Raw genomic sequence first — 25,053 nt, 5'->3', positions numbered from 1 at the left:
GATCTGTCAGTGGCAACAGTCCATATATTTTCGGCCGGGACAGGACAGCAGCAGCTCGGGCAGCAGAGAAAGTGAGAAATAACTCCGTAAACTGGGATATTTGTGATTGCGAGGGCCGATGAGCGAACAAAATCATATATGAAGGTAATTGTTTTAATATTTTACGAAAATAGGACTTCTTACGGAAACAATAGATAGAGGGTGCGAATGGGATCTGGAGAGCATGCTGCTGTTGAAGAGTCAATCTCAGATTCCAGGATGGATTTCTGTATTATCTCGCTATTATTATGATATCTTCACATCGGTTTCAAAAAATAAACACGGCTTTTAAAAAAATTTATTTTATATTTATCACTTAATCGTACTACACTGCACTTAGTTTAATAAAATTGGCTATAATAAGAGAATTGTTGGGTATATGATCTGTATTGTCTGTTTATTGAATGTTATGAAACACAGTGCTAGTAACAGCATTTGGAACTTATTTCTATTTGTCCCGAGCTGATGTCAGATGTCTGACCGTTGATGCTTAACATGTTAGAGAAGTGCACTGATTGCTTGTTTAGCAGTATGTGAAATTGTCCATATGTTCAGGTGATTTTTTTACACCCTGAAAGGAAAGCTTTGTGTCCAGCAGGAAATCTGATCTCCACAGCAGTGTTTTTTTGCTGAACAGTGCTTGAATTTATGGCTCTTATTCCTAATCACATAGCTTATAAAAGATTAACCGTCCTCTGATTCTTGAGGCGTGGGACAAAACTTCACCTGCTATTTAGTTACTAAATGAGGAACATTTCCACTTTGCACTTTCAACCTTTTCTAATTAATAAGTTATGTTATGTTGATATTTGAGTACTTGTGCCCTTTAAGCATAACTTAACTCGTTATAAAATTTAAAACAGATAAACAATTACATGATTTTAGAAGCAATTTTTTAAGGTTTGACAGCTGTCATCTACTCTTACTGATCTCCATTAAATATTTACTAAGACATTTATAAACTTGTAATTGCATGATTTGGGTTTACTTTAATATGACTCTTTAACATTTAACGCCTGCTATGAATTCAGCAACCTCACAAGTCACTTAAAGGTTGTTTTTAAGTCCCCATAATGTTTATATATATATATATATATATATATATATATATATATATATATATATATATATATATATATATATATATATGACCTTACATCTTCATTTGCAGAATTTGAGTACAATTAAGCTGTTTTTGTAGCATATGGCTTTAAATGCAAATGAGCTGCTTCTCCCCGCCCCCTGTAACATGCATGCCTGCTTTTCATGCATTACAACGGTTAAACAGCAGTCAGTGATAGAGACAGACTCGGATGAAGCTAATATACAGCTCATTAGTCAAAAATAAGTAAGTTAAGTTTATTTATTATATTTGTGGTGGAGTTTATTCAAGCCTTTCTGAAATGGTGAGTCTCACACAAACGCCGTTTGCGGTACACACACAAACATATGCATTTGCTGACACCGTTCGGTGGTAATTATAGCAGTTAAGAATTACATAGCGAATTTACAGATTTTAATATCAGATAATTTAAAAAAAAAGAGACTTGTTGGGTTTACATTGCTTCATCATGACAGTGAACACACTATACCTACACACAGTTCTGTCCAAACAGCTTCCAAAAGTTGATTTTCATCATAGGTGCCTCTTAAGTAGCAGTTCACCAATGTGAAACGTGTTATTAAGTAAGTATAAATTAAGTTTTGTAGATGTTATATGTACAAAACATACGATTTTTAAAAGGAGGCATGCACACAAACCCCATTCCAAAATTCTCATTGGAGTATGAGCAAATTGTACTAAAATGTATGAATCAGATGATAGAAATTTATAAAAATTAGCCAATAAATCAAATAGTTAGGAATTGCTGTGAGATTACATTGCAAAATCATGCAGAGAAGCAGTGTTTATTGTCAGGACAAAGTATTAGTGTTACTTCAGCACTCTCATTATAATAATCAAAGCTGCAAAATTAATCTCTTCATATCTGCTTTTTCTTGCGAAAGCACAGAATTCAGTCAGTAAGTGCACACACTCCAGAGATTACTAATCCAAACATGTCTGATTGGCTATTGTGTTCAGTAGCTTAATAGAAACGTGTGATTGGTCTGATGCAATAAAAATGTTTACATAATTTTCACATTTCACATCACATTGGCATTCATTATAACAGCAGAAGGGGACCACTTTTTTTGGTGGAGCTTGTACATTTGCATGGAATTTTGGTTTATTTTGTTGTTATTTTTTTACCACTAACCCTTGTTAATTTCTGAACATTGTGATAGACATACACTTGTTCATGCGGATGTTGAGGAAACACAAACCATTGGCCTTTTGTAGGTTTACAGAAAGGATAGGCCTATATAATGAACAGATCTTCAAACTAATTGTTTAGACTTTGAGAAGGAGGTGGTGTGAAATGTAAAAATTTATATTTTAAGTAAATGAAATTTTTTGACCTTGGATGTATGCAAACCTCAAATAGGAGACCAAAGCTAAACACAATTGGAAACCTTTATAAAAAGCATAATTGGTTGGGTTCTGTAAAAATTACACGTTATATATTTCATGTTTTTTTCTCGACACTTACATGTATTCTTCATGTTTTGTTAACTGGTTTCTCTTTAAGAATAATCTACAGTCCTACACTTGGGTATCTGTAATGAATTGTGGCCATCAAATTGACTTGTCAGAGATTTGAGTATTATTTTGACCGTTTTCTTAGTTCATTTTGTGTATTATCTTGAAATAAACAAGTAGTGATTTAAAAGAGCAAAGCTGTAAGTGTTTGTCAGTGGTTGAAGGGCAAAAATGCGGTCTAGCCTGTATGCGGTGAAATGTTCTGTTTTGACTGGCATGCCAGAATCAGTCACTTGAGAACTGGGTTGAAGACATTCTCTCGGGTCAAGACGTAATTACACCAAAGAAGAGCTCTTTCTGTTCTGCAGATTCTGCTGTGGCTGCTGTAGGTCAAATGTGCCCATTTAATGTCCAATTTTCCTTGTTTTAGGATGCTGCCCATAATATTCTAAATTGAGTATTTTGTTTTTTAGTAGCAATAAGTAAAGCCATGCTCTGAAAAACAAATGTCTCTGCAAATAAGAAGAAGCTGCAAAAAGTAAGGATGTCACTGACATATGAGAGGTCTGAAAATGGGTTGTCACATTAGAAACCACTGGTTTGTTTGAGTTCCACTATAAACACATTTAGTTCAGTTGCAGCTCTGAGGTAGCAAGGCTTACTGAAAACCATAGTACTTCAGTAGACTAAAGTTAACTGGTAAAAAGGCTGCATTTAGGGTTTAGTCTATAGTGACCTCATTAGAACTTGGTGAATAGTTTAGGTTTACAGTAGCATGCCAAATCACTGCAGCAAGTGACTTTATGTAGGTATTGTTTTTATGGGTGTGTGTTGTTTATTGTCTAGATTAATATGGCATTTGTTGTTTTAACAATGCACAAGCCAACATGATCAATGTTAGGTACTTTGCCAAAAACAAAAGAATGTCCAAACTAAGTTCATACAAACATTTTAAAAACCATACATGGATAAGATCAAAACTTGTTGATGTAACAAGGAAAAATCTTTGAGTATATATTAATAAATTCAGTCAGTTAAACCCAACACAAACATTTTAATTCAGTTAGCTGCAAATGTTACATAGACCTATTAAAACCCTGTTGAAATTACAAGTTTATATTGTGTTCATATAACACGTTTAAAGCATTTGTTTAGATGCATTTGTTTAGATGCACAATGGGTGCTACGATTAAATCATGTTAATTTCATTCATTTTCTTTTCAGCTTAGTCTCTTTTTTTATCTGGGATCGCCAAAGCAGAATGAACCGCCAACTTATGCAGCATATGTTTTATGCAGCAGATGCCCTTTCAGCTGCAACCCATAACTTGGAAACACCCATACACACTCATTCACACACATACACTACGGCCAATTTGAGCTCACCCAAATTACCTGGACCACATGTTTTTAGACTGTGGGGGAAACCCGAGGACCTGGAGGAAACCCATGGGGAGAACATGTAAACTCCAAACAGAAATGCCAACTGACCCAGCCAGGGCTCGAACCAGCGATCTTCATGATTTTGAGTGTGCTATTCGATCACATTATGTAAATATTTTTTAATCACTTAATAGGTCAGACTTGTCACCAACTAATAGTACTTTCAAATTATTTATTTATTTACTGACATACTTACTTATCCACACCCTATTTTGAAGTCAGGCCACCATTATTTAAATAGTGCTTTATACAAAACAATGTTTTAATGTAGCTTTACTGTAATAAACATGAAAATGACAATCAACGAAGCATCAAATATTAAATTAATTGATATTCCTCTGGATAAATTCAGAATTCATTCTTTTTCTTTCAGCTTAGTCTCTATTTTAGAGGTTGCCACCTAACTGCCAACTGTTCCGGCATATGTTTTACGCAGCGAATGCCCTTCCAGCCACCACCCAGTACTGGGAAACACCCATACACACTCATTCATACAATGTATGTGTTTGGACTGTGGGGGAAACCGAAGCACCCAGAGAAAACCCACACAAACATGGGGAGAACATGCAAACTCGAACCAGTGAACTTCTTGCTGTGAGGTGACAGTGCAAACCACTGAGCCACCATGTCACAATTCTCGATAAACTCAGAATAAAATTGTTTTTTTAATTTTTTGTTTTATCTCAGATTAAATTAATGATTAGTTGCCCTCTTATAAATATTCATTTGTTTAATTTATGAATTAAATTGCATTTTTAAACAAATCACTTCAACGAATGATTCAGCGATATGCATTTTGATTGGCATAACAAATCTAAAAAAATCTAACAATAAATATAATCATTCAAAGCATCAAGTTAAAAGGTGATTTCTGTGATCATTTGAAACTTTTCAACAGATGACAATGCAACACTGTGTGTGGTTTAGACTGGAGATATTTAATAACTGTACATATCACCTGCTATCTCTGTTTCAAAAGTGGACCATGATTGTACAATCACTCTCATTTAGGAATAAGAATAACAACAAACAGAAGTTGTAAACTTGTCATTTCTCAAGTCAAATCAATTCCATGTTAATATTGCTCAGTACAATCTGTTATGAAATGAGTTTAAATCAGCTATACGAAATACAATAGTGTCATTATTGAGCTCAAGTCCGAGGGTCAATTCTAATTCGGTTTCTAAAACCAGCATTTTGTTGTTAATGAACAGCTTTAGTCGTGAATTTGCACGTCGTTAATAAGATGTGGTGGTGACAGGGGCAGATGCTGGATCAGCTGTTAATATAGTGAAAACATATTAGTATTCATAGTCTGGTCTGAGGTCTCTTGCTGTTAATGTTTGATTAATGTGTGTGTGGGGTGTGAATTCCTGGAATTCCTTTCGGCTGTGTAATCCATATAGTGTTTCGTTTTTTCCCGCTCTCACTCTGTCGGTGGCTGTGTAGAGGTTGTGTTTTGTTGTTGAATAAGGGTTTTATTGGGCTTGAGCAGGTTTAACATGAGGTTACAGCATCACAGTAGTGCCGGGAACCACAAACCCATCTGACACATGTCCCGCTGTCTCATTACAGCTAATGATTCATTAAGAAAGCTGACATTAGGTTGTGGTCTGGTGTTTCTTTTACGGCTTCCCCCCCAGCAGCTGTAGGGTAATGCCGAGTTCAGACTGCATGATTTTCAAAGTAGTCGTGTCAGAGATGTTTTCACACTGCATGACTATCTGGGCTAGCGTTTCGTCGCTGCTTTGTTTACACTGCAAGATGGATCGGCGACAGGGACATTCACATTGCATGACTTTACTATAGGAAGAATCGCCGACAACTTCGTCCAAACTACATCTCACAGCCAAAAACACATCGTATATCTTTTGTTATTAACTAGATAACGAGAAAGAAGCCTTTAATGGGGTAGAACATGTACATGTTTGCTCACCTGGGTTTAAAGGGAATTAGCCATTTCCTTAACTTAAGTTGATAATAAACTAATTTCTTTCTGTATTAAACGTCAAACAGACTAATGCTCCTGAGTCCTGTCAAACCTCCACTAGTTTTTCCTCCATTTCTTGGGTCCAAAAAAACCAAAAAAGAGCGCTTTTAACTTCTCCCCCAGCCTCCCGCTGGCCTGCAGCAGGTATACACACACGCACACGCAAGTGAATGCTGCTCTCTCATTCGCTGTAGGCGATGGCTGATGTTATTTTCAGTCAAAACTCAATTCACACGGCATGATTTGAATCGCCGACAGCTCCAGATATTTAGCACGCCAAAAATCTCACAGGCATCAGCAACTCTTGAAAGTTCATACTGTGTGATTGTCACTCACGTGCACGAGCAGTGATTTGCCTGTGATTTGAGGCATTTGTCGGCAATTTCTCAAAACCTGTCGGCGAGCCAAAATTGGGGCTAAAATCACGCAGTCTGAACTAGGCATAAGTCTGAGGTTTAGTTAGTTTTCAGTGCGATGATGAAGAGGAAAAGTCTGTTTTTACAGTACATAAGAATGTGCTTTAAAGGAATAGCATATTATTAATAAATATAATCAATTAATAATAATTAATAAGATTATTCTGCCATTTTTTACTCTTAATAATGTTATTTCAATCCTATGTGATTTTTCTTTCTTGTGTGAAACTCAAAGCGAGATTTTCTAAGGATGTGTGAGTTTTTTTTTTATTCATTTTTAACAAAGAAATTGAAGTTTATAAGCACACCATAAAAATATTCCATACTTTTGAGTTAGATCTTTTCAATAAATATTCACACAATTGGTATGTTTGTCTTGTTTTTAATGTGAGAATTCTTTTAACTCAGTTTTTTATATAATGACTTTATGATCTCTTTTAAAAGTGTAAACTTTGAGCCTCATGGCACTGTCAATACAAGGATAACTCTCGATTCAAATCTGTCAATCACTTTCCAGCTCGGCCAATAGTGAGAGTTTGAGGCATGGCTTATAGCAAGGTGGCTGAGCCAGAGGGTCTTTTTGTATTTTCGTTGTGGGAAAAAGACTGACACATTACATTGGATAAAAAAAATCAGATTTGACAGAAATGCAGGACAAAATCTGAAGACTTGCCGAAATACAGAAAAAGAGACAACAAGGTCAAACATTGACAGTGATAAAAAAAAAAAAAAAATGGTGGAATGTGATGAGATGGTTGGTTTTCCATCAAGATGCCAATTGCATACTTTCTTTTTGTCAGGAAAGTTATTAGCTCTCAAGCCCTGTAAAATTGTAAACCTGCAAAACAGTAAAAATAATGTAAGGTAGGGTGACATGCCCATATATTCAAGGGACAGTTACTATTTTTTTTTTTTTTTTGTCCCTGACTGGTGATGTTGTGATTAAAAATGAAAATACACAGATATTCAGTTTCATTGCTATTTTGATCACTGAACTAGAAAATGTCCCCAGTTTGCTTCTCATAAATTTGGTCACCATATGAGAAGTAAAACCTTATTGGTCCTAAAAAGGGCATGTAATATAGACTATGGGTGTACTCACACTAGGCTATCCCAGGTAGTTTGACTCCATTTACCAGTTTGTTTGACAAGTGTGAGTGATCTGAATCAGGCCCAGGTATGGTTCAGTTGGTCGGCCATGGCCTGGTTGGCAGAGGTGTACCAGAGTGCGGTTTAGTTGGGGTTTGGTGCAGTACGTAGTGTAAGTGCAAAGCGCGCCTAAACCCGAAACTGAAGACCTGACATCACTTTTAGGGGACTGTTTCACAGGGATTTATTAATCATTCTTACTTTTCAATGAACATGATCATAGTTTATCAAATATGCCAACACGACAGCTGCACCTTCAGCAAACCTCCTAATATGTGCAGCACGATGAACATTTATGAGCGTCAAAAGTGAGGGACCTGTTCAGCAAAACATTTGTCTGCTTGTCTCTGCATATCAAAAGACTAAATATAATACAAAACAATAAAAACAAAGCAATCTTCACAGATCGAGACAGAGTGAGAGCGCTTCTCTTCTGTCAAACTAAAGAGTCAAATCATTGATGTAAGTGTGCTCAGACTCGGACAGCAAAAAAAAATGCTAGAGCGGGTGAGGGGAGACAATCGTGCATGAGAACAGTTCAAGAGTCAACATAACCATGCACCCTATGAGACACTTGCAAAGGTTTGAAAAGTCAGGAGACTTTTAAATATGAGATTATACACCTGCGAATAAGTTACACAAAAGTTTAATTACAATATGTCAAAAGACTATATTTGTCATTTTTCACTTTTTGTGTGAAGGAATTTGATATCATCAAACAAGTGTACTTTTTCTGCAAAGCTAGTAACCTTATCTTATAGTTTTCACACTGTCTCACTTGCTTTATTATATGAAGCAGTGAAACTGAAACGTTATACTGTTAAGTAGCCTTGTTCTTCACTGCAGCTGTTGCTGGTTTCACATCATCATGGTTGTGAACTTACACTTTGTAACTAAAAATGAAGGTCAGTCAGTCAGTGGCACATCACTGTTGTGCACAGAATCTTCTCAGTGAATCAGCTGAGCTATACTTCACATAATCACAGATCAGACTCATTTGGTTCTTTAAGTAATGGCTTAAATTTCAGTATTCTTTCAGCCTGTCAGATCTCGGGACTGTGAAGATTAGATTGCTGAAATTATTTTTGTGATAGCTGTGTGTTGTTATGATAGAAAAGAAAGGCATGTATCCATTTTTGAGGAATGCAGTTCTTGGTCAGATGTCATATCTGTGTAATTGTTATTTACAGCCTGGTGTAGGAGGTTGAGGTTCATTTTAGATGGTATTCTTTAAAACCAGATTCTTCTCTCTGACCTGCAGTCAGTGAATGTTTTTTTTTTTTTTTTTTTTTTTTTGAATGCACACCAATGGGAGTCATAAGGAAGCTGTTTAAAAAGGTCACTGTTTTTTAACTTCATATTCTGATTTAACTTTTGTTCAGTCATTCACTAAACACTCTGCTAGTCATTCTGAAGGTAATAAAGTCTGAATAGAGATATTCAAATCTTTTACAGTATGCCTTTTATATATATTAGTGCTGCAGAATATATAGTTTCAGCATCTATATTGCAATGTAATCATTCACAATTGTCACATCGCGAGTATATCCAATGTCGAGTCTGGATTATAATTGATCATTTTGCAAGTGTTTTGTGTGGGGGTTTTAAAAGCATATCGGCATAAGAAATTGAACAATTTGTAACTTTGAAAAATTAATAATGATGAATTGTGTTAAATCGTTTATAGAATGAAGACTATGCAGTATTATTTTTATTACATTTGATTTTTCAATTACTGTATACCTGAATACAGTTAGACTCCTCAGAAAACAATAAAACACTTTTCTTTATTGAAATTATGTATGCTTGTAGATTATTATATTGTATGCACTCCCCTACAGAATCAATCAACCCAATTAATCTAAAATGATAAATTCTTTCCAAATAGTTATTCAACTCTTCTAAAGAAATTGTGTTAGTATCACAATATACAGTTGAAGTCAAAGTTATTAAAACCCCTTTAATTTTTTTTTTATATTTCCCAAATGATGTTTAACAGAGCAAGGAAATTTTGTATTTGTTATAACATTCTTCTGGATAAAGTCTTATTTGTTTTATTTAAGCTAAAATAAAACACTTTTAAGGTCAAAATTATTAGTCCTTTTTAGCTATATTTGTTTCAATAGTCTGCAGAACAAATCATTGTTATACAATAACTTGCCTAATTACCCTAACCTGCGTAGTTAACCTGCTTAACCAAGTCAAGCCTTTAAATGTCACTTTAAGCTGTATAGAAGTGTCTTTAAAAACAGCTAAAATATTATTTTCTGTCATTATGACAGCGATAAAATAAATCAGTAATTAGAGATAAGTTATCAAAATTTTTTTTTTTTTTAAATGTGTTAAAAAAAATCTTCTCTCCGTTAAACAGAAATTGGGGGAAAAAAATTTATATATATATATATATATATTTTTTTTTTATTTACTTATTTATTTATTTTTCACAATTCCGGTCAAACATCATATATTTTCAAACACGTTTTCTTCTATTTCCTCTTTTTGATGTTCTTTTTTTAATAGTGACTTTATTTCTTGCAATTGAGAGTTTATAGACTTTCTTAAATTAGACATTGTTTCTCTCAATTCCAAGTATATATCTCACAATTCTTATTCTTAGAATTGTGCCGTTATTTCTTATATCTGCAAGCATTATGCTTGCTAGCAGTTCAGACTTAATTCCTTAATCTCAACTAAATATTTTAAAATAACTGATTAGCTATGATGAACATAAAATATAACAGTCTGGTGGTACGTGTTTCATTTTGGACGCAAGAGGTTGCATTCTCAACCTAACCTAAGATGACCATAAAAAGGCACTTTATAATAATAATAATAAAAACTTTTTTTTTAAACAGGGAAGGAAGTTGCATTTGAAACCACTCCATTAAAACATTTCCTTATTTAAATGCTGACAGCAGCATATTTTACTCAAAATACTTTCCAGATCTGTTTGGTTTTGTTGTCGGAAGCCTTTTAATCTCTGTGTTTTATTCCTCTCTTGTCATACCTGTGTTTGTCAAACTCTCAAGCAAACAATGTAAGTGAGTGGTTTATACAGGTTCTCTTGAGAGGAAATGAAGGCAGGATGCACTTGTGATGAGCACAGATAGTGTTTTTAGCGGACCCAGCAGGATGAGGATCGGGAATAATGATGCAGTCTGTTTCCTATTTAGATTTATTAAATAAAGAGTTAACCGAAATGCCAAAACTCAGTAGATTAAATGGAAAAGATGATGTGATTTTGTGTGTTTACAGCCTTTTTAATTACAGTTATTTATGGTTGTTTGTTGATAACTTGTCGCCACACCACTAATACCAGAGAGAAGCATCAGTCAATGATGTCATGAAAATAAACGTGTAACTCTTAAGCAAACAACTAAGTTTCTGTAACTAATACGGGCGTGACGAGACACTCATGAGACAAGATGATATTTGTTTTATGAGAAGGAAACAAATCATGTATTTTACAGCCATAAATGGCAAGATTTAATGGCGTGAGATCAAGTCACACCAGTGACTGTAGTTTAATGCGAATATAGCTGTGTCCAATCAGTGTGTAAGCAGACGAAAACACACACAGACTCCACTGGCAATACTGCAAGAGTCATAAAAGTACATTCCTGATTTAGCACACACACATTCTGGCTCTACAAATGGCCCTCATCCGCTGTAATGTGTTAGTAATGTCTGGGTGACCTCATTGCCCTGAGATTATATTAAGTCTGGTCGAGCTGACTTTCTATTCAATAGAAGGGGGGAAAACATACTTGTTGCAGTCATCCTAGTAACATTGATGTGAGGCCAGATTAAGCCATGACAGGAAGTGAGCTCATTTTAGGGAGAAACCATGTACGAAAGCCACATTTAGATCTTTATTCGAACATATATTGGTGAGTTATGACAGGTTGTGAAGAAATCTGTCCATGTTAAAGTATTTTTTAGAGAGTCCCATTTGGAAGTTTGGGATCAGTATGTTTTTTTTTTTTTTTTTTTTTTTTTAAAGTAATATTTAAGCAAAGATGTATTAATTAAAATAAAAAAAAAATAATAAAAATGATTTGTATTTAAATTAAATGCTGATCTTACTGCTCATTAGAGTTTTCACTCAAAGATAATATGTATTTTTCATTGAAAATGATAACATATTATAGTTAATTTATGAAAAAAAAATTTTTTGAAATGGGGTGGCACGATGGCGCAGTGGTTGGCTCTGTCGCTTCGCAGCAAGGAGTTTGAGTTTGAGTCCCGGCTGGGCCAGTTGGCATTTCTGTGTAGAGTGTGCATGTTTTCCCCGTGTTTGTGTGGGTTTCCTCTGGGTGCCCCAGTTTCCCCCACAGACCAAAGACCTGTGGTATAAGTGATTTGAATTAACTAAATTGGCTGTGGTGTATGTGTGTGAATGAGTGTATGAAGGTTTTCCACCACTGGGTTGCAGCTGGAAGGGCATCCGCTGCATAATGCCAGGATAGTTGGTGGTTCATTCCGCTTTAGTGACCCCTGATACAGGGACTAAGCTGAAGGAATAAGAAGGAATATTGCATAAATTTGAAAAAGAAAGTTTATTTTCAATACAACAACAAATATAATAATAAAATAATGTATGTTGTTGTTTCAGCTGTATTTAATTGTAATACTTTTTACTCTATCAAAAAATACTGTATTTTTTTTTACCAATTATATGAATATAAGTGACTTTGAAAAACATTTTAAAATCTTACTTACTCCACGTACTGAAATGGCACTCGGTGTACAACAAATGTATTTTTTTAATGCCATGGACATTGCGTTTTTGAAGATTACTGCTAATAAAGACACAGTGTGACTAGGCATGGGATGATATCCGGTTTCAAGGTTTACAGCGGTTTGGAAAAGTCAAGGTATTAAAACCGCCAAAATGTTCTGTCATATCAATCCTACAGTATATGCAAGTTTTGTTTTTAATTTTTGTTTTTTAGCCTTTTAACCACACGTCATTAAGTGATGCACAGACACAAGTTTAGTTTTATTTACATTTAATAATAAAAGTAACTAATTATTTTAATAATTAAACCAAGAATATAAAGCATTTTAGAAACATAAGAAACATTTGCACACACCTTGTAGCTACCAGCTGCTTGTTTTTGTGTTTTTATCTCCAGACAAAAAAAATTTAAAAATCTCTAGTTTTGATTGGTCATGTTTCGCGCTCATTTGTTTTACTGTGTTTCGATTTGCAGCAAATTAAAAATACTGTATTTTAATAATACATGTTTACAGTTACAAAATATTTTAAATGTTTCTTAAAATAACATATATTGTCTTCAATAAGGGGAAAAATGTTGTTACAAATAAAAAAAGAACTTATTTTAGAGCAGTAATCACAATACTGTGAAACTGATATTTTTATCCAAGGTTATCACACCCTCAGAAACTCATACCGGCCCATGCCTAAGTGTGACAGTGTTGTGGAAAGTAACTTATGAAGATATTGCATTACAATGTTGAGGTACTCCCCAAACAAGTAACTAGTTGTGTTACTTAAATACTTTTTATAGTAAGTAATGCGTTACATTACTTTGGAGTTACTTATACAGTACCTGCATAAGGCTTGATCTCTTTCAGAACTTGCAGGGTATTTTTTTAATAAAGCTCTGCGTTTAACAACACACTGTATAACCTACACCTTTATTTACCTTCAAAAAACAAATAAAAAATTAGAATAAAGGTACCTTCTGAGACGATATACATGCCGTATTACAGATTAATGAAAGTTAAAAGCAACGTGTTTGCTACTTTTGTATTTTTGTCTTATTAGTGAAGTACAATCACTGTCAAGTGACACTATCTTCTTTTCATACATGTGTACAAAATAATGAGAAAACTTGAGAAATAATGAGCTGGCCCGATAAAACCGTATCGATATTTGTTGACCCAACACCATTGTCAATAATGCTGAAAAAAGTTTGGTATGAAGCACTATAGCTTTATTAAAATGTGGCTGTTGAGCGCTCATCTTGAAGGAATAAGCCTATGGCCAATATGCTTGAGGTTATTTTCACGACGCAACGCAAGCATCATGCACGTTACTTTTTCCAGATTTTCCAGGTGCACTGAGTTGAAAACATTTCAGAATACCGCGTAACCTTGTATGTGCTTAAAAAAAGTGATTTTGTATTAAGAGATCATGTGATAATAAAAACTTGTGTGAATGGACAAAACAGCTGCTGAGCACATTGTAAAACATCGCAAATGTTGTTTTGGCCCTTTTATAACAACTTCATTGCTTCAGTATTAGTGTTATTATATTATTAATTACCTCCAGAATAGTCAAGAGCGTCTGCGTCTCACACCTTCAAATGCAATCGCACGTTCACTCCATGTCATTTAATAAATAAAGAAAAGATTCATGCAGCTTACTGCAGCAAATTCAGTTTTACTGTTGATTTTTGGTGCCAGTTAACCAGGAAGTGACGATTTTGTTCTCTTTGACTCGGATTGAAACACTGCATTATCCGAACACCTTTTATGTGATAATCCAGTTTTGCGCATAAAGTTAATTCACATTTTTGGATGGAAACATAGCTAATGACTGATGACGTCTGATGGCCACCGACGTGCTAAATCTCTGAAGTTACAAATATTTAAAATAGTCACTATCCCAATAAGTAAACTGCAGAGCTGCAATCTAAACATCTACAATCTCGACTAAAAAAATCCTGAAAGTACATTATGTTGTCCAACAGCAGCAAAATTCGTCAAACTGTAGAGAGTTTATTGATCTGCTGTCACTATGTGGGTGGAGTAATACACAAGGGTGAAGAGGCTGTACGAGTGCAGTTATTGCACAATATCACGGGGCTATCAGCCAATCAGATTCGAGAAACAGACAGAACTGTATGTATATATAATTTTATTATATACTTATTACTTGTAATCAAACGTTGGTGACACAGTCAATTTTATACCTCCGATGTGCAATAATTCTCAATTATTCATTTATCATCAATTATAGTACCACATTAAATTATCTTTTCTTGTTTTTATTCCTGAGTACTTTTGCACCCAAATAAGATAGGAATGTGGCAAAATTATATGCAGTTGTCAAAGCTGGAACTACTTCTTTGCAGGGGCGTTATGAAAAGTAATCACTCCTGCAACCAATCCAGCCTGATCTCACGAGAAAACGTAAGTATTTTACGTTTTGCCAGTTTAGTGGCTAATTCGTACGAATTCGTACGAGTTCAGTCGTACAAAATGGTACGATTTTAAAAAGGAGGCGTGGCACCTGACCCCACCCCTAACCCCAACCGTCATTGGGGGATAAGCAAATCGTACTAAATTGTACGAATTAGATCGTACGAATTCATACGAATTAGCCACTAAATGAAAAAGTTACGAATTGCCGTGAGATTGTGTTGACCAATCAGAATCAAGCAGGCAGCAATGACTTTGTATGAACTGGCTATATGATGATGATGAAAATGCTGCTGTTCAGCTGTTGGTTAGAGAATAATTATAGAGAATGAACATAATTAGCAGCGTTTTATATATTTAGAGATTGTGTTAAGATGTTTGGCAGGTTTCTTCCTGTCCCTTTGCGCCATCATGAATGAAAATATAAACTCAGACACAACAAGCCAAACCTTAATAACCATCCATTACACTGCAGCTGCATGCAAATCCCTCCATGTCGCTTGCAGTAAACAGAGATATTATTCACAACTGCTTGTGTGTGTGCTTATGTGTGTTAATAGACTGAGGGAATCCATTACAGAAGGGAAGTTGAACTGGTTCACTAGAGACCTCTGTGCTGATATGCTAATAGCTTCCTGTGTTTATGTGGTCTGAAGGAGAGCCAGACCATAATGCAGAGACGCTGAACACTGCTGTGTGTGTTTTAATCCTCACGAATGCCAGACTCGCGTAAATGTCATGTCAGATCAAGGGAAAATCACTGATGCAACGTGTGGAATTTTATTGCATTTCTAGGCCAGTGAAATTGATCTGTGTGTGGTATGATCCTGTTTCATTGGTCTGGGTACAGTTATGTTATACATGACCTGCTTAAGCATTGTGTGTGTATGTGTGTGCGTTGTCAGGCCTGTGGCTCTTGTAAATCAGTGGTTTTGCTTCAGGATCCTGATATTGAATTTTTCTGTGTGTGTGTTTTAGGGCAGCAGGATGAATGTGGAGACTCTCAGTAAAGCTGAACTTCTGATGCTGCTCAGCATTCTGGAAGGAGAACTGGAAGCGCAGGATGTGGTCATACACACACTCAGGGTAAGAGTGTTTACACATACAGTTGAAGTACATGAGATAGGGTTGTCACGATACTGGAATTCGATACCAATCGATACTGGAATTTTAAAAACATCCATTTCCCGCAAACATTTAAGCGCTGTGGAGCATGTTCCTAAAAAGTGCAGATTTGCCATTGTGTTCATGTGCTCAACAAAAATTACCGTGATTGGCCGTGAAAGGTCATTGGTTCACTGAACTCACCGCTGTTTACTGAGTATAACCACAGTCACAGGGACACTGGAGCGTTTCAAAGACACAGCATCAATCAGCTGGTTAGTATATAAGCTGACAACGCTTAAATTTTCCCAGGAAATATGTTTTTAAAATCTCAGTACCTATTGGTATCGAATTTCAGTATCGTGACAACCCTTATTTGAAATTTAAATTCTTTTTCGAACATTTTCCAAGTTATTTTCCATTTTTGAACATTTTCCAAGGCCACAGGCAGTGTCGTAGTTTCCCACCAGTGACGATATACAGCAATATCGCACTGTTACTCATGTGATATTGCGTTTATACAACAGTTTGATGACATAATCGTGTATATCAAAAGACATCCAACACAGAGAGTCTAAAAACCCTTTTCTATGAGGAGCTACTTTTTTTCCGCCATTCATTCACATCTGCATTTGATGTCAGAACAGCAGAAACCTTTGCTAATTCACCAATATCCCTTTAGAGTTTGTGTTTGAATGATTCTCTAGCGTAATGTCTAAAATGTTGACAAAACAGGTGATTTTACTCACATTTTAAGATTTTAGGGCTGCAGAGATTACTCAGTATTTCTCTCTTGCAATCGGTTTATCACAATAATTAACCCTGAAAAAGCCAAAGCAGAGCAAACACTAGCAATACAACATACCAGAGAAACACTGACTTAAAATGTCACTTAATTGTTTTATAATGATTTGATCACCTGTAGTTTGAAGTTCATGCTGAGTTTTTCTCTCTAAGGTCTTATTATGTGGTCTCTGTCCCCATCTTGTGGCGGAGCATCAACTATCAATTTCTTCGCTCTACTCCATAACAGGCTGATGACCGCCAACGTGCTGAATCTCTGAAATGATAAATATTTAAAATAGGCACTATCCCGATAAATAAACTGCAGAGATGCAATCTAAACAACTACATTCTTGTCTAAAAAAAGCCTCAAAAGTACATTATGTTGTCCAACACTTGTCAAACTGTAGAGAGTTTATTGATCTGCTGTCTAAGTGGGCAGAGTAATACAGAAGGGTGAAGAGGCTTTACAAGTGCTGTTATTGCAAAATATCGCACGGCTATCAGCCAATCATATCTGACAACCAGACAGAACTATGCATATATAATAAGTTATTGATTTTATTTCTGCCAATATATATATATATATATATATATATATATATATATATATATATATATATATATATATATATATATATATATATATATATATATATATACACACACACACACACACACACACATATATATATATATATATATATATATATATATATATATATATATATATATAAAATGTTGAAGTCAGAATTATTAGCCCCTCTGAATTATTCACCCTCCCACCATTATGTTTGCCATGATGACAGTAAATAATATTTGACTAGATATTTTTCGACACACTTCTATACAGCTTAAAGTTACATTTAAAGGATTAACTAGGGTAATTAGGTTAACTAGGTAGGTTAGGGTAATTAGGCAAGTTATTGTATAAAGATGGTTTTTCTGTAGATTATCGAAAAAAAATTGCTTAAAGGGGCTAATAATTTTGTCCTTAAAATGTTATTTAAAAGGTAAAAACTACTTTTAATCTAGTCGAAAATAAAACAAATAAGACTTTCTCCAGAAAAAAAAAATATTATCAGACATGCTGTGAAAATTTCCTTGCTCTGTTAAACATCATTTGGGAAATATTAAAAAAAGAGAAAGAAATTCAAGGGGAGGCTAATAATTCTGACTTTCACTGTATGATAAATAGACAGAAATTAAATCATTATAAATAAATTGTTACAATTATTTGCCAACTTAAGAAATTCTTTTCTTCAATTGGCTAAAGAACAAACCACAGCTGTCCAAAGACTTAATAACTTATTAGTTAACCTAGTTACTGTAAGCCTGTAAAGCAAAATAACCAGTAAAATAGCATATAATTTAGTTAAAGAAAAAAAAAATCTATTGAAAATTCTATATTAAAACCATCATGTTAAAGAAAATGTTTGAAAAAATCTTTATGTTAAACAGCAGTTGGGAGATTTTGACAAAGAATTCAAATTTCACAGAAGGACTCACATAATTTCACATAATTTAGCTTTCCACTGCACACATACATTTGTACAGCTAACTTCATGAATTTCCATTTACATTATTTTTATATTGTACAAACTATATAATCAATCAATAAAATGAATAATGTGCATTGACTTATTTCTCAAAAAATCATTCTTTTTTGTAGTTAAACTGTGGTAACCACCAAGTAACCAAGGTTTTGCTACAATAACCACAGTTTAACCATGAGGGTTGTAGCAAAACTGTGGTTACAAGAATGACAAATCAATTTGTCCAAAACATGGTTACCACACCTGTATTTGTTACAATAAAACTTTTGTTAATTTTTTATCAAGGATATACTGATCTTTGTTTTGTTTTCTTGATAAATGCCTTTTTGTCCAAAACTCTCATTTTTACATTTTGCTAGGTATTGCTAACATTTTAGCACAATGCTAGTATGATTTAGCTTTTTATTGTTTAGTTGCTTGAAACAAGCCTAGAGACTTACTGTATGTTAATAGTTGAACTAATATTGCTGCATTGGGCTTGTCAACATCAGATTTTTACATTGAAAAATGACCATTTTTACTTGGTTGGAAAAACAACCTACGATAGCTTACTTGTCATTTACAAAAAATAAATAAATAAATAAACAAATAAATAAATAACCAGTGGTTGTTATGGTTAAGGTATAGTAACCATGCTATAGTTTTTTTTTTGGCAAATTTATTACGATGTGTAACAGTGTTCAGTGTACAGTGTTCAATAACGTAACATGGTTTAACTCCCTTTTTTTGTTCACACCTTTTTTTGTTTGTTTATTTAGTAGTAAAACCATGGTACATTTTGTTTAGCGTAGTTGTTCTCTGCCCTGTATTGACCTGAGTTATATAACGGGCAGTATGTGATCAGTGTGTTTGGTATGTACTGGTGGTCAGGAACCACAGGAAGTGTGTGAGAGGAGGTTCTCAGGAAAGAGTCAGAGAGGAGAACAATGACAGGCATACTATTCCTGTAAATCACACAAACACACAAGCACACACACCTTGGATCAAAGCAGACCATTAATCTTAATTAAATGATTATTAAATGATTATATATGTCATTATTATTTTTCCTTGCTTCATCAGAACGAATGAGCAAGGCTTCCTCATAATAACAGTATGTTTAATTTATCAGGATTAGTGCACCTACATTTTCATTTTATTCATTTTCCTTCGGCTTAGCTCTTTATTTATCAGGGGTCACCACAGCGGAATGAACCGCCAATTATTCCAGCATATGTTTTGCACAGCGGATGCTCTCCAGCTGCAACCCAGTACAGAAACCACCTTCCTTTCTGTTAATATAATCAATATTCATGACCAGTCTTCATCTTAGTAGGGCTACATAGGTCTGAACTGTTATTAATATGTAATAATTTGTATTGTGAGTTATTCAAATATTTGTTGTTGTTTTTTTTTACATTTAAAAAATAATCATCAAAAATAAAATATATCAATGAAGATGAATTTTACCATGTATGTTAACATACGTTGAAGTCAGAATTATTAGCCCCCCTGTTTATTTTTTCCCCAATTTCTGTTTAACGGAGAGAAGATTTTTTTTTAAACACATTTCTAATCATAATAGTTTTAATAACTCATTTCTAATAACTGACTGAAAATTATTTTATCTTTGCCATGATGACAGTAAATAATATTTGACTAGATATTTTTTCAAGACACTTCTGTACAGCTTAAAGGGACATTTAAAGGCTTAACTAGGTTATTAGGTTAACTAGGCAGGTTAGTGTAATTAGGCAAGTTATTGTATAACGATGGTTCATTCTGTAGACAGTCGAGAAAAAAATGTGATATAAAAAATGTGTGATGAAAAAAAGGGTGTTTAAACAATTATTAACTGCTTTTATTCTAGCCAAAATAAAACAAATAAGACTTTCTCCAGAAGAAAAAATATTATCAGACATACTGTGAAAATTTCCTTGCTCTGTTTAACATAATTTAGGAAAGATTTAAAAAAGAAAACCAATTCAAAGGGGGCTAATAATTCTGACTTCAAATGTATCTTGTAAATATTTTTTCTGTAATAAATCTAAATTAAATACTCAATAACAACATGATCACATATACAAGACGGTGAGTTTTTCATTACCTAATAAATTGATAAAGGGGCCTATTATGTGCTTTTTTTAGAAGATATAATTTAATTTAAGTCTCTAAATCAGAGATGCCCAAAGTAGGTCTCACAGGCCAAAGTTGGCCCTCTGTAACCTTTGATTTGACCTGCCATCCCAATTTATAGTATAGTAAGAATGATGGAAAGGGTTTGGGCAAATGCTTTTAACACAGAGATCATCACTTCAGTTTTCAAACATGTTTTTGTTAGTACGAGGTCCCTTTCATTGCTGCTTGCAGCTTGAATTTTTAAAAAAAAAAAAAAAAAAAAGCAAACTCGAATTAAATAATCCTGTGAATAAATCAGATTTTCTTTAAAATATAAATACTGTCATTCAACAGATAGAGGACTATGCAGACACTGGTGAGCAAGTCAGGTCAAAAACTAGTGTCATTCTGTTATAAATGAGATTGTTTTGTTTTGACTGTATTAAAAAATACTGTATCCAACTATATTTATCAAGTTCATAAGAAAAAGTTTTTGCACCTCTGCTCTAAATGCATCTCAAAAACCTCAAAATACATATCAAAATCACTTTTTTAAATCACTTTCAATTCATTCATTTCCTTTCAGCAGCTGCTTGTTCAAGCCATCTGTTTTATTATGACACATTGACCTTAAATGATTAAAATCTACTTAATCCAAGTGCCCGTGAAGAAAAAATGTTGGCATAGAGCCCTGCCTTAAAGCTTTCTCTGTGATTTCTCAGTTAATTCTCTGTCTTCCATTTCATTTTATGCTTTGATAAGCACACAAATTAAATCAGCTTCGCTCAATTGAGTCTTTCCTCTTCAAAACTAGAACAAATGTAGTTCATTTTGGCGTCCTGACACACAACAGAAGCCAACAGTCGTTCCCTCTGGAGATATATATATATATAGTATAGTATGTGTGTTTTATTAGGCCTGTAATTATTCAGTCTGACACTGTAGTTAAAGAGTTAAATGGTGTTAATAACAGAGAGCAGAAGTTGAGGGGCGTGTGTGAGAAAGATGGAAACATGAGACGAGGGGCTCAGCCTTTAAAGCTGCTCCGGTGTCTCACTGTGACCTGCTGATCAACTGCTGACTCTTTTCACTGGACTGGATTAGTTTGTGCCACATAGAAAAACAACAGGGAGAAAAAAGTTACCCCGAGTGATGTGTGTGTGGGTGTCCATTCACATTGCATAGTTTTTACTTTTATTTGAATGTTGCTGTATCTGTTACATAGATGTGAAATAGGATTCGTTTACTCTAGCACTCAAATCTGAGTTGATTTTCAAGGTTGTTGTCAGGATGACTGACATTTCATATTTACATAGTTTTTTATGTGTGACTGTTTTAATATTCTCAAACATTAGCTCTGATTTTGATTCATCGGTTTAAAATTTGCTTAATGATATTCTGAGTAATAATTTTTAAGTTATAATACATTATAATATTTTTTAAAGATTTTATTTTGCTATTATTTTTGTGTTTTCTGCATCACTTAAATAATACAGTTGTATAATTTCCAAATGCTGATTTGTATTGGGACAACATGAATTAAGTTGACTTATTAGTTTTTGTTTTGTTACAAATTCAAGTGGATTGAACAAAAAACAATTAAGCTGCCACAAAAAAAAAAAAAAAAAAAAAAATCAAGAATTTAGTTGTTTCAGCTCATTTTAAATAAGTAGTTTGAAGTTTGCATTTAATTAGTTTTTGCATAGACTACTATTTGAAGATTTTGGTCTTTTTTTAATGGAAGCCATGATTCAAAAGAAATGTATTTAAAATACAATTAATAATCCTTTAAAAAAACATTTTGTCACAGTTTAAACTCTGTCATTTTTTATCTGTAAAAGTATACATTTCTTGAAGGGTAGTGTGAATTTACTTCCAGTGAAAACAGATCTTAAAGTCGAACACTTATTGATGCATAAACTACTGAAACTATTAATAAACTACTAATCCGTATCGGTATGTATATTGACCGAACACCATTGTCAATAACAATAAAAAAAGTTTGGTATGAAGGCTATAGTTTTATTAAAATATGGCTGCTTAGCATGCGCCTTGGAATGCCAAGAACATGACGCGCATATGGGAGCGATGTGCGTGCATTTTCCAGGTGCACCTTATTGAAAAACATCTGAACTTTTCCGAATGCCCTAAGCACAGCACGATTCACTAACTAATCTGCTTTACACTTTGTATGCGAACACATGCGAAAATGGGTGCCGTATTGCAGCAGTTGAAGATTGTAAATAAAAAAGGATGTAAGGATGTCACCAGACTGGCTTTTTGCTTTCTTTTTTCCCGCATCCCAGTCGCTAACTCTTCATATGAATGATTTTTTTTAATGTAGTCATTCAACTTCACTATTTTCATGTTGCAATATATATTTGAATGATAATGTTTAGTTCCTTTACCTTAAAAGCTTAGATTTGACTGTCCTAATTTGTTTTGTTTTCAGAGTTTGAGGTTTACTGTATCATTAGTATTCACACCTTACAGATGTTGATTTTCATTTACCAATGCACACACTCTGTAACATTTAATTTCAAGAGTTCACACTTAGCTGATGATTGATTATAAAGCTTGTTTGCCATGCTGTCATGAAAGAGAACCCTGAGTTTAAAAGATCCTTGAGCCTGGGGCTCCCTTCCCGTTTGCAAGGCGAGAGGGGAGTTTGAGCTCAGGTAGATCTCGAGAACTCCCTAAGATGCCTTAATAAGCTTGGTACAGCAGCTGCGTATTGAAGAACCCCCCCAAAAAGCAATAAAGATCAAAGCCATAACCGGAAAAAGTTATAAAGATGGTACCAGGAGAGGGTTTGCAGGAGTAAAGATGAAACCTCTGCAGAGTGTGAAATGTTTAGGTAAGAGTAATCGCTACAAGTGAAGTGGTGTATTAGCAGCTGATGTTGCAAATGCTATGTGTGCTCCTGTAGCAGTGTTCAACTGCCGTGACGATGAGTTGTGAGGCACTTTGAAGTGGAAGGTTTTAATGTTGCCATTGACGTTGTTGCTGGAGTTATAGTTGGAGATGTAGTTGTTGTTTTTGAAGTAGTACTTTTGTAGCAGTAGCAGCTGATGCAGAGCGGAGCAATCTTGATAACGAAGATGGCTGTTATATCGAACTTTGAATTGTTTGATTGGCGAATCATAAATTGAATGATGCGAGGTGGACTGCAAGCAATCATAAGCACATGATCCTCTTGAAATTAGTTAATAAATAAACTTCACTTATCAAGTTTAAGAGTCTCTTATGTTTATTTCATTATAAAGAGAAAAGATATTTGAAATATTTTTGTTTTTGACTATTGAAACTATTTGCCCTAGTAAGGTTGGTAAATTAAAATAAAGTGGTTAAATAAAAAAGAAATCGGAATATTCTTAATTGTATTGTTAAAAAATATTCAATAATTTTTGATACCGAATGATATGAAACATGATATCGTGATAATATTGCCCAGCTCTAACTGAACGCCTCATGGAAATACCTGATTGTCAGATTTCAAACAACACATGGGTGGGGTTTGAAATGTGTTCATAAACAGCAGATTTCTTCTTGTTTTGGTGCTCAGGCTACTTATAGAATGGATTTGAGGCACATTTTTTAAATCAGATTTTTGCTTCCTGTCTGAACAAAGCCTCAGTGTGTTTGTGTATTTGTGACTCAGTCTCTTTCTTTTAGGCTTACACTTCTTTTTCTTTTACTGCTCAGCCCCAGGCAGGATGCTAAGTAAGTGTGTGAGTTTGTGTCTTGTGTGTGTGTGTGTGTGTGTGTGTGTGTATGTAATAGTGTCTTTACAGCTTCATTTGACTTCTTCCTGACCAGTAAAGCCTTTATTCACAGAGGGAGCTTCTGAGTCTTTGATCATAAGTAGTCTGTGTGCGTGTGTGTGTGTGTGTGTTTGTGTGTGTGTGTGTGTGTGTGTGTGTGTTTGTGTGCGTCTTTTATTTTAATGCCTTCAGAAACTCCTGTATATCCTGGAAGTGGTGAGGCAGTGCATGCTGGGAGAACAGTGTCAGTTACATTAGATGTTCAGGAAGCCTCCAGATGAGCTCCAGAAACAGCAGCTCACTTTATGCTCCTCCTTTTTGAGTTATTTTCCCATGGCTCATTGTGATGTAATGGAGGAACCAATATCCTGAGGGCTGGCGGTTAAAACGGGAATGAGTCCGTTAATATGACTCACTCGCTGTTTCATCATCTAGGCCTTATAAAGAAAAAATCAGGCCTGTTCACAGGTCTCTGAACGGGGAATTTGATGAATAGGGAATTCCATGTTAAATCACTAACTGAACAAGCCAGTTTGTTCTGTCCTAATAGAGAGCTGTTTTACTTTATAAAGCGGACTCGTTTCTACACACAATCACAGAGAAAAGCAATGCGGTTCCTCACACTTCTGAGCTCCTGCAGTGTGTGTCTGTGTGTTGATTAGAGGGATGGAGGATTCCTTCTGTGTGAACTTCCTTCCAGGAAGTCTCCTGATTCTTCTATGTCTCCGACAGAGAGCCTCAGATCAGCAAGAGCTTGATTAAAAACAGCAACAGCACAAACCACGTCCTGTTCTGTCATGCACATTCATTACAACTTGCTTGATTCTGATTTGCTGATAATTAGCTAAGGTGTGCCATTATTTTGAGGCAAACGCACTGCTGAAGTAGTTTAAGGCAGGTCAAATCAAAACAAGACTTTGTATTGTTTACGTAATAAACTAGTCCTAGACACAGCAGTG

The 25,053-nt window shown here is 34.6% G+C and overlaps 2 protein-coding genes and 1 long non-coding RNA gene across 6 annotated transcripts in view; all 3 read left to right on the top strand.

The window, feature by feature from the left end:
• Positions 1 to 25,053, top strand: part of mov10b.1 (Mov10 RNA helicase b, tandem duplicate 1) — a 391,861-nt gene that overhangs the window by 192,274 nt on the left and 174,534 nt on the right. The gene's annotated exons all lie outside the window — the stretch shown is intronic.
• Positions 28 to 25,053, top strand: part of cttnbp2nlb (CTTNBP2 N-terminal like b) — a 38,961-nt gene continuing 13,935 nt past the window's right edge. For 2 of the 4 annotated variants that reach the window (NM_001430982.1, NM_001077371.2), the window contains exons 1-2: positions 28 to 144; positions 15,769 to 15,876. In NM_001430982.1, coding sequence (NP_001417911.1) covers positions 139 to 144; positions 15,769 to 15,876 — 114 coding nt within the window. In that variant the 5' untranslated portion in view covers positions 28 to 138. Of the gene's footprint in view, positions 145 to 8,567; positions 8,956 to 15,768; positions 15,877 to 25,053 lie in introns of those variants that run through there. The other 2 variants (XM_073909528.1, XM_073909527.1) reach the window with 2 other exon arrangements.
• On the top strand, positions 16,259 to 20,593 carry LOC141375641 (uncharacterized). The gene is made up of 3 exons (XR_012384393.1): positions 16,259 to 17,228; positions 17,976 to 19,578; positions 20,204 to 20,593. It is a non-coding gene; the product is annotated as an uncharacterized lncRNA (long non-coding RNA).

Source organism: Danio rerio, chromosome 8 (genome assembly GCF_049306965.1).
Source record: "Danio rerio strain Tuebingen ecotype United States chromosome 8, GRCz12tu, whole genome shotgun sequence".
Classification (NCBI taxonomy): domain Eukaryota; kingdom Metazoa; phylum Chordata; class Actinopteri; order Cypriniformes; family Danionidae; genus Danio; species Danio rerio.
Note: the sequence above shows the minus strand (reverse complement) of the source record. Positions and strands in the feature narration are given on the sequence as shown.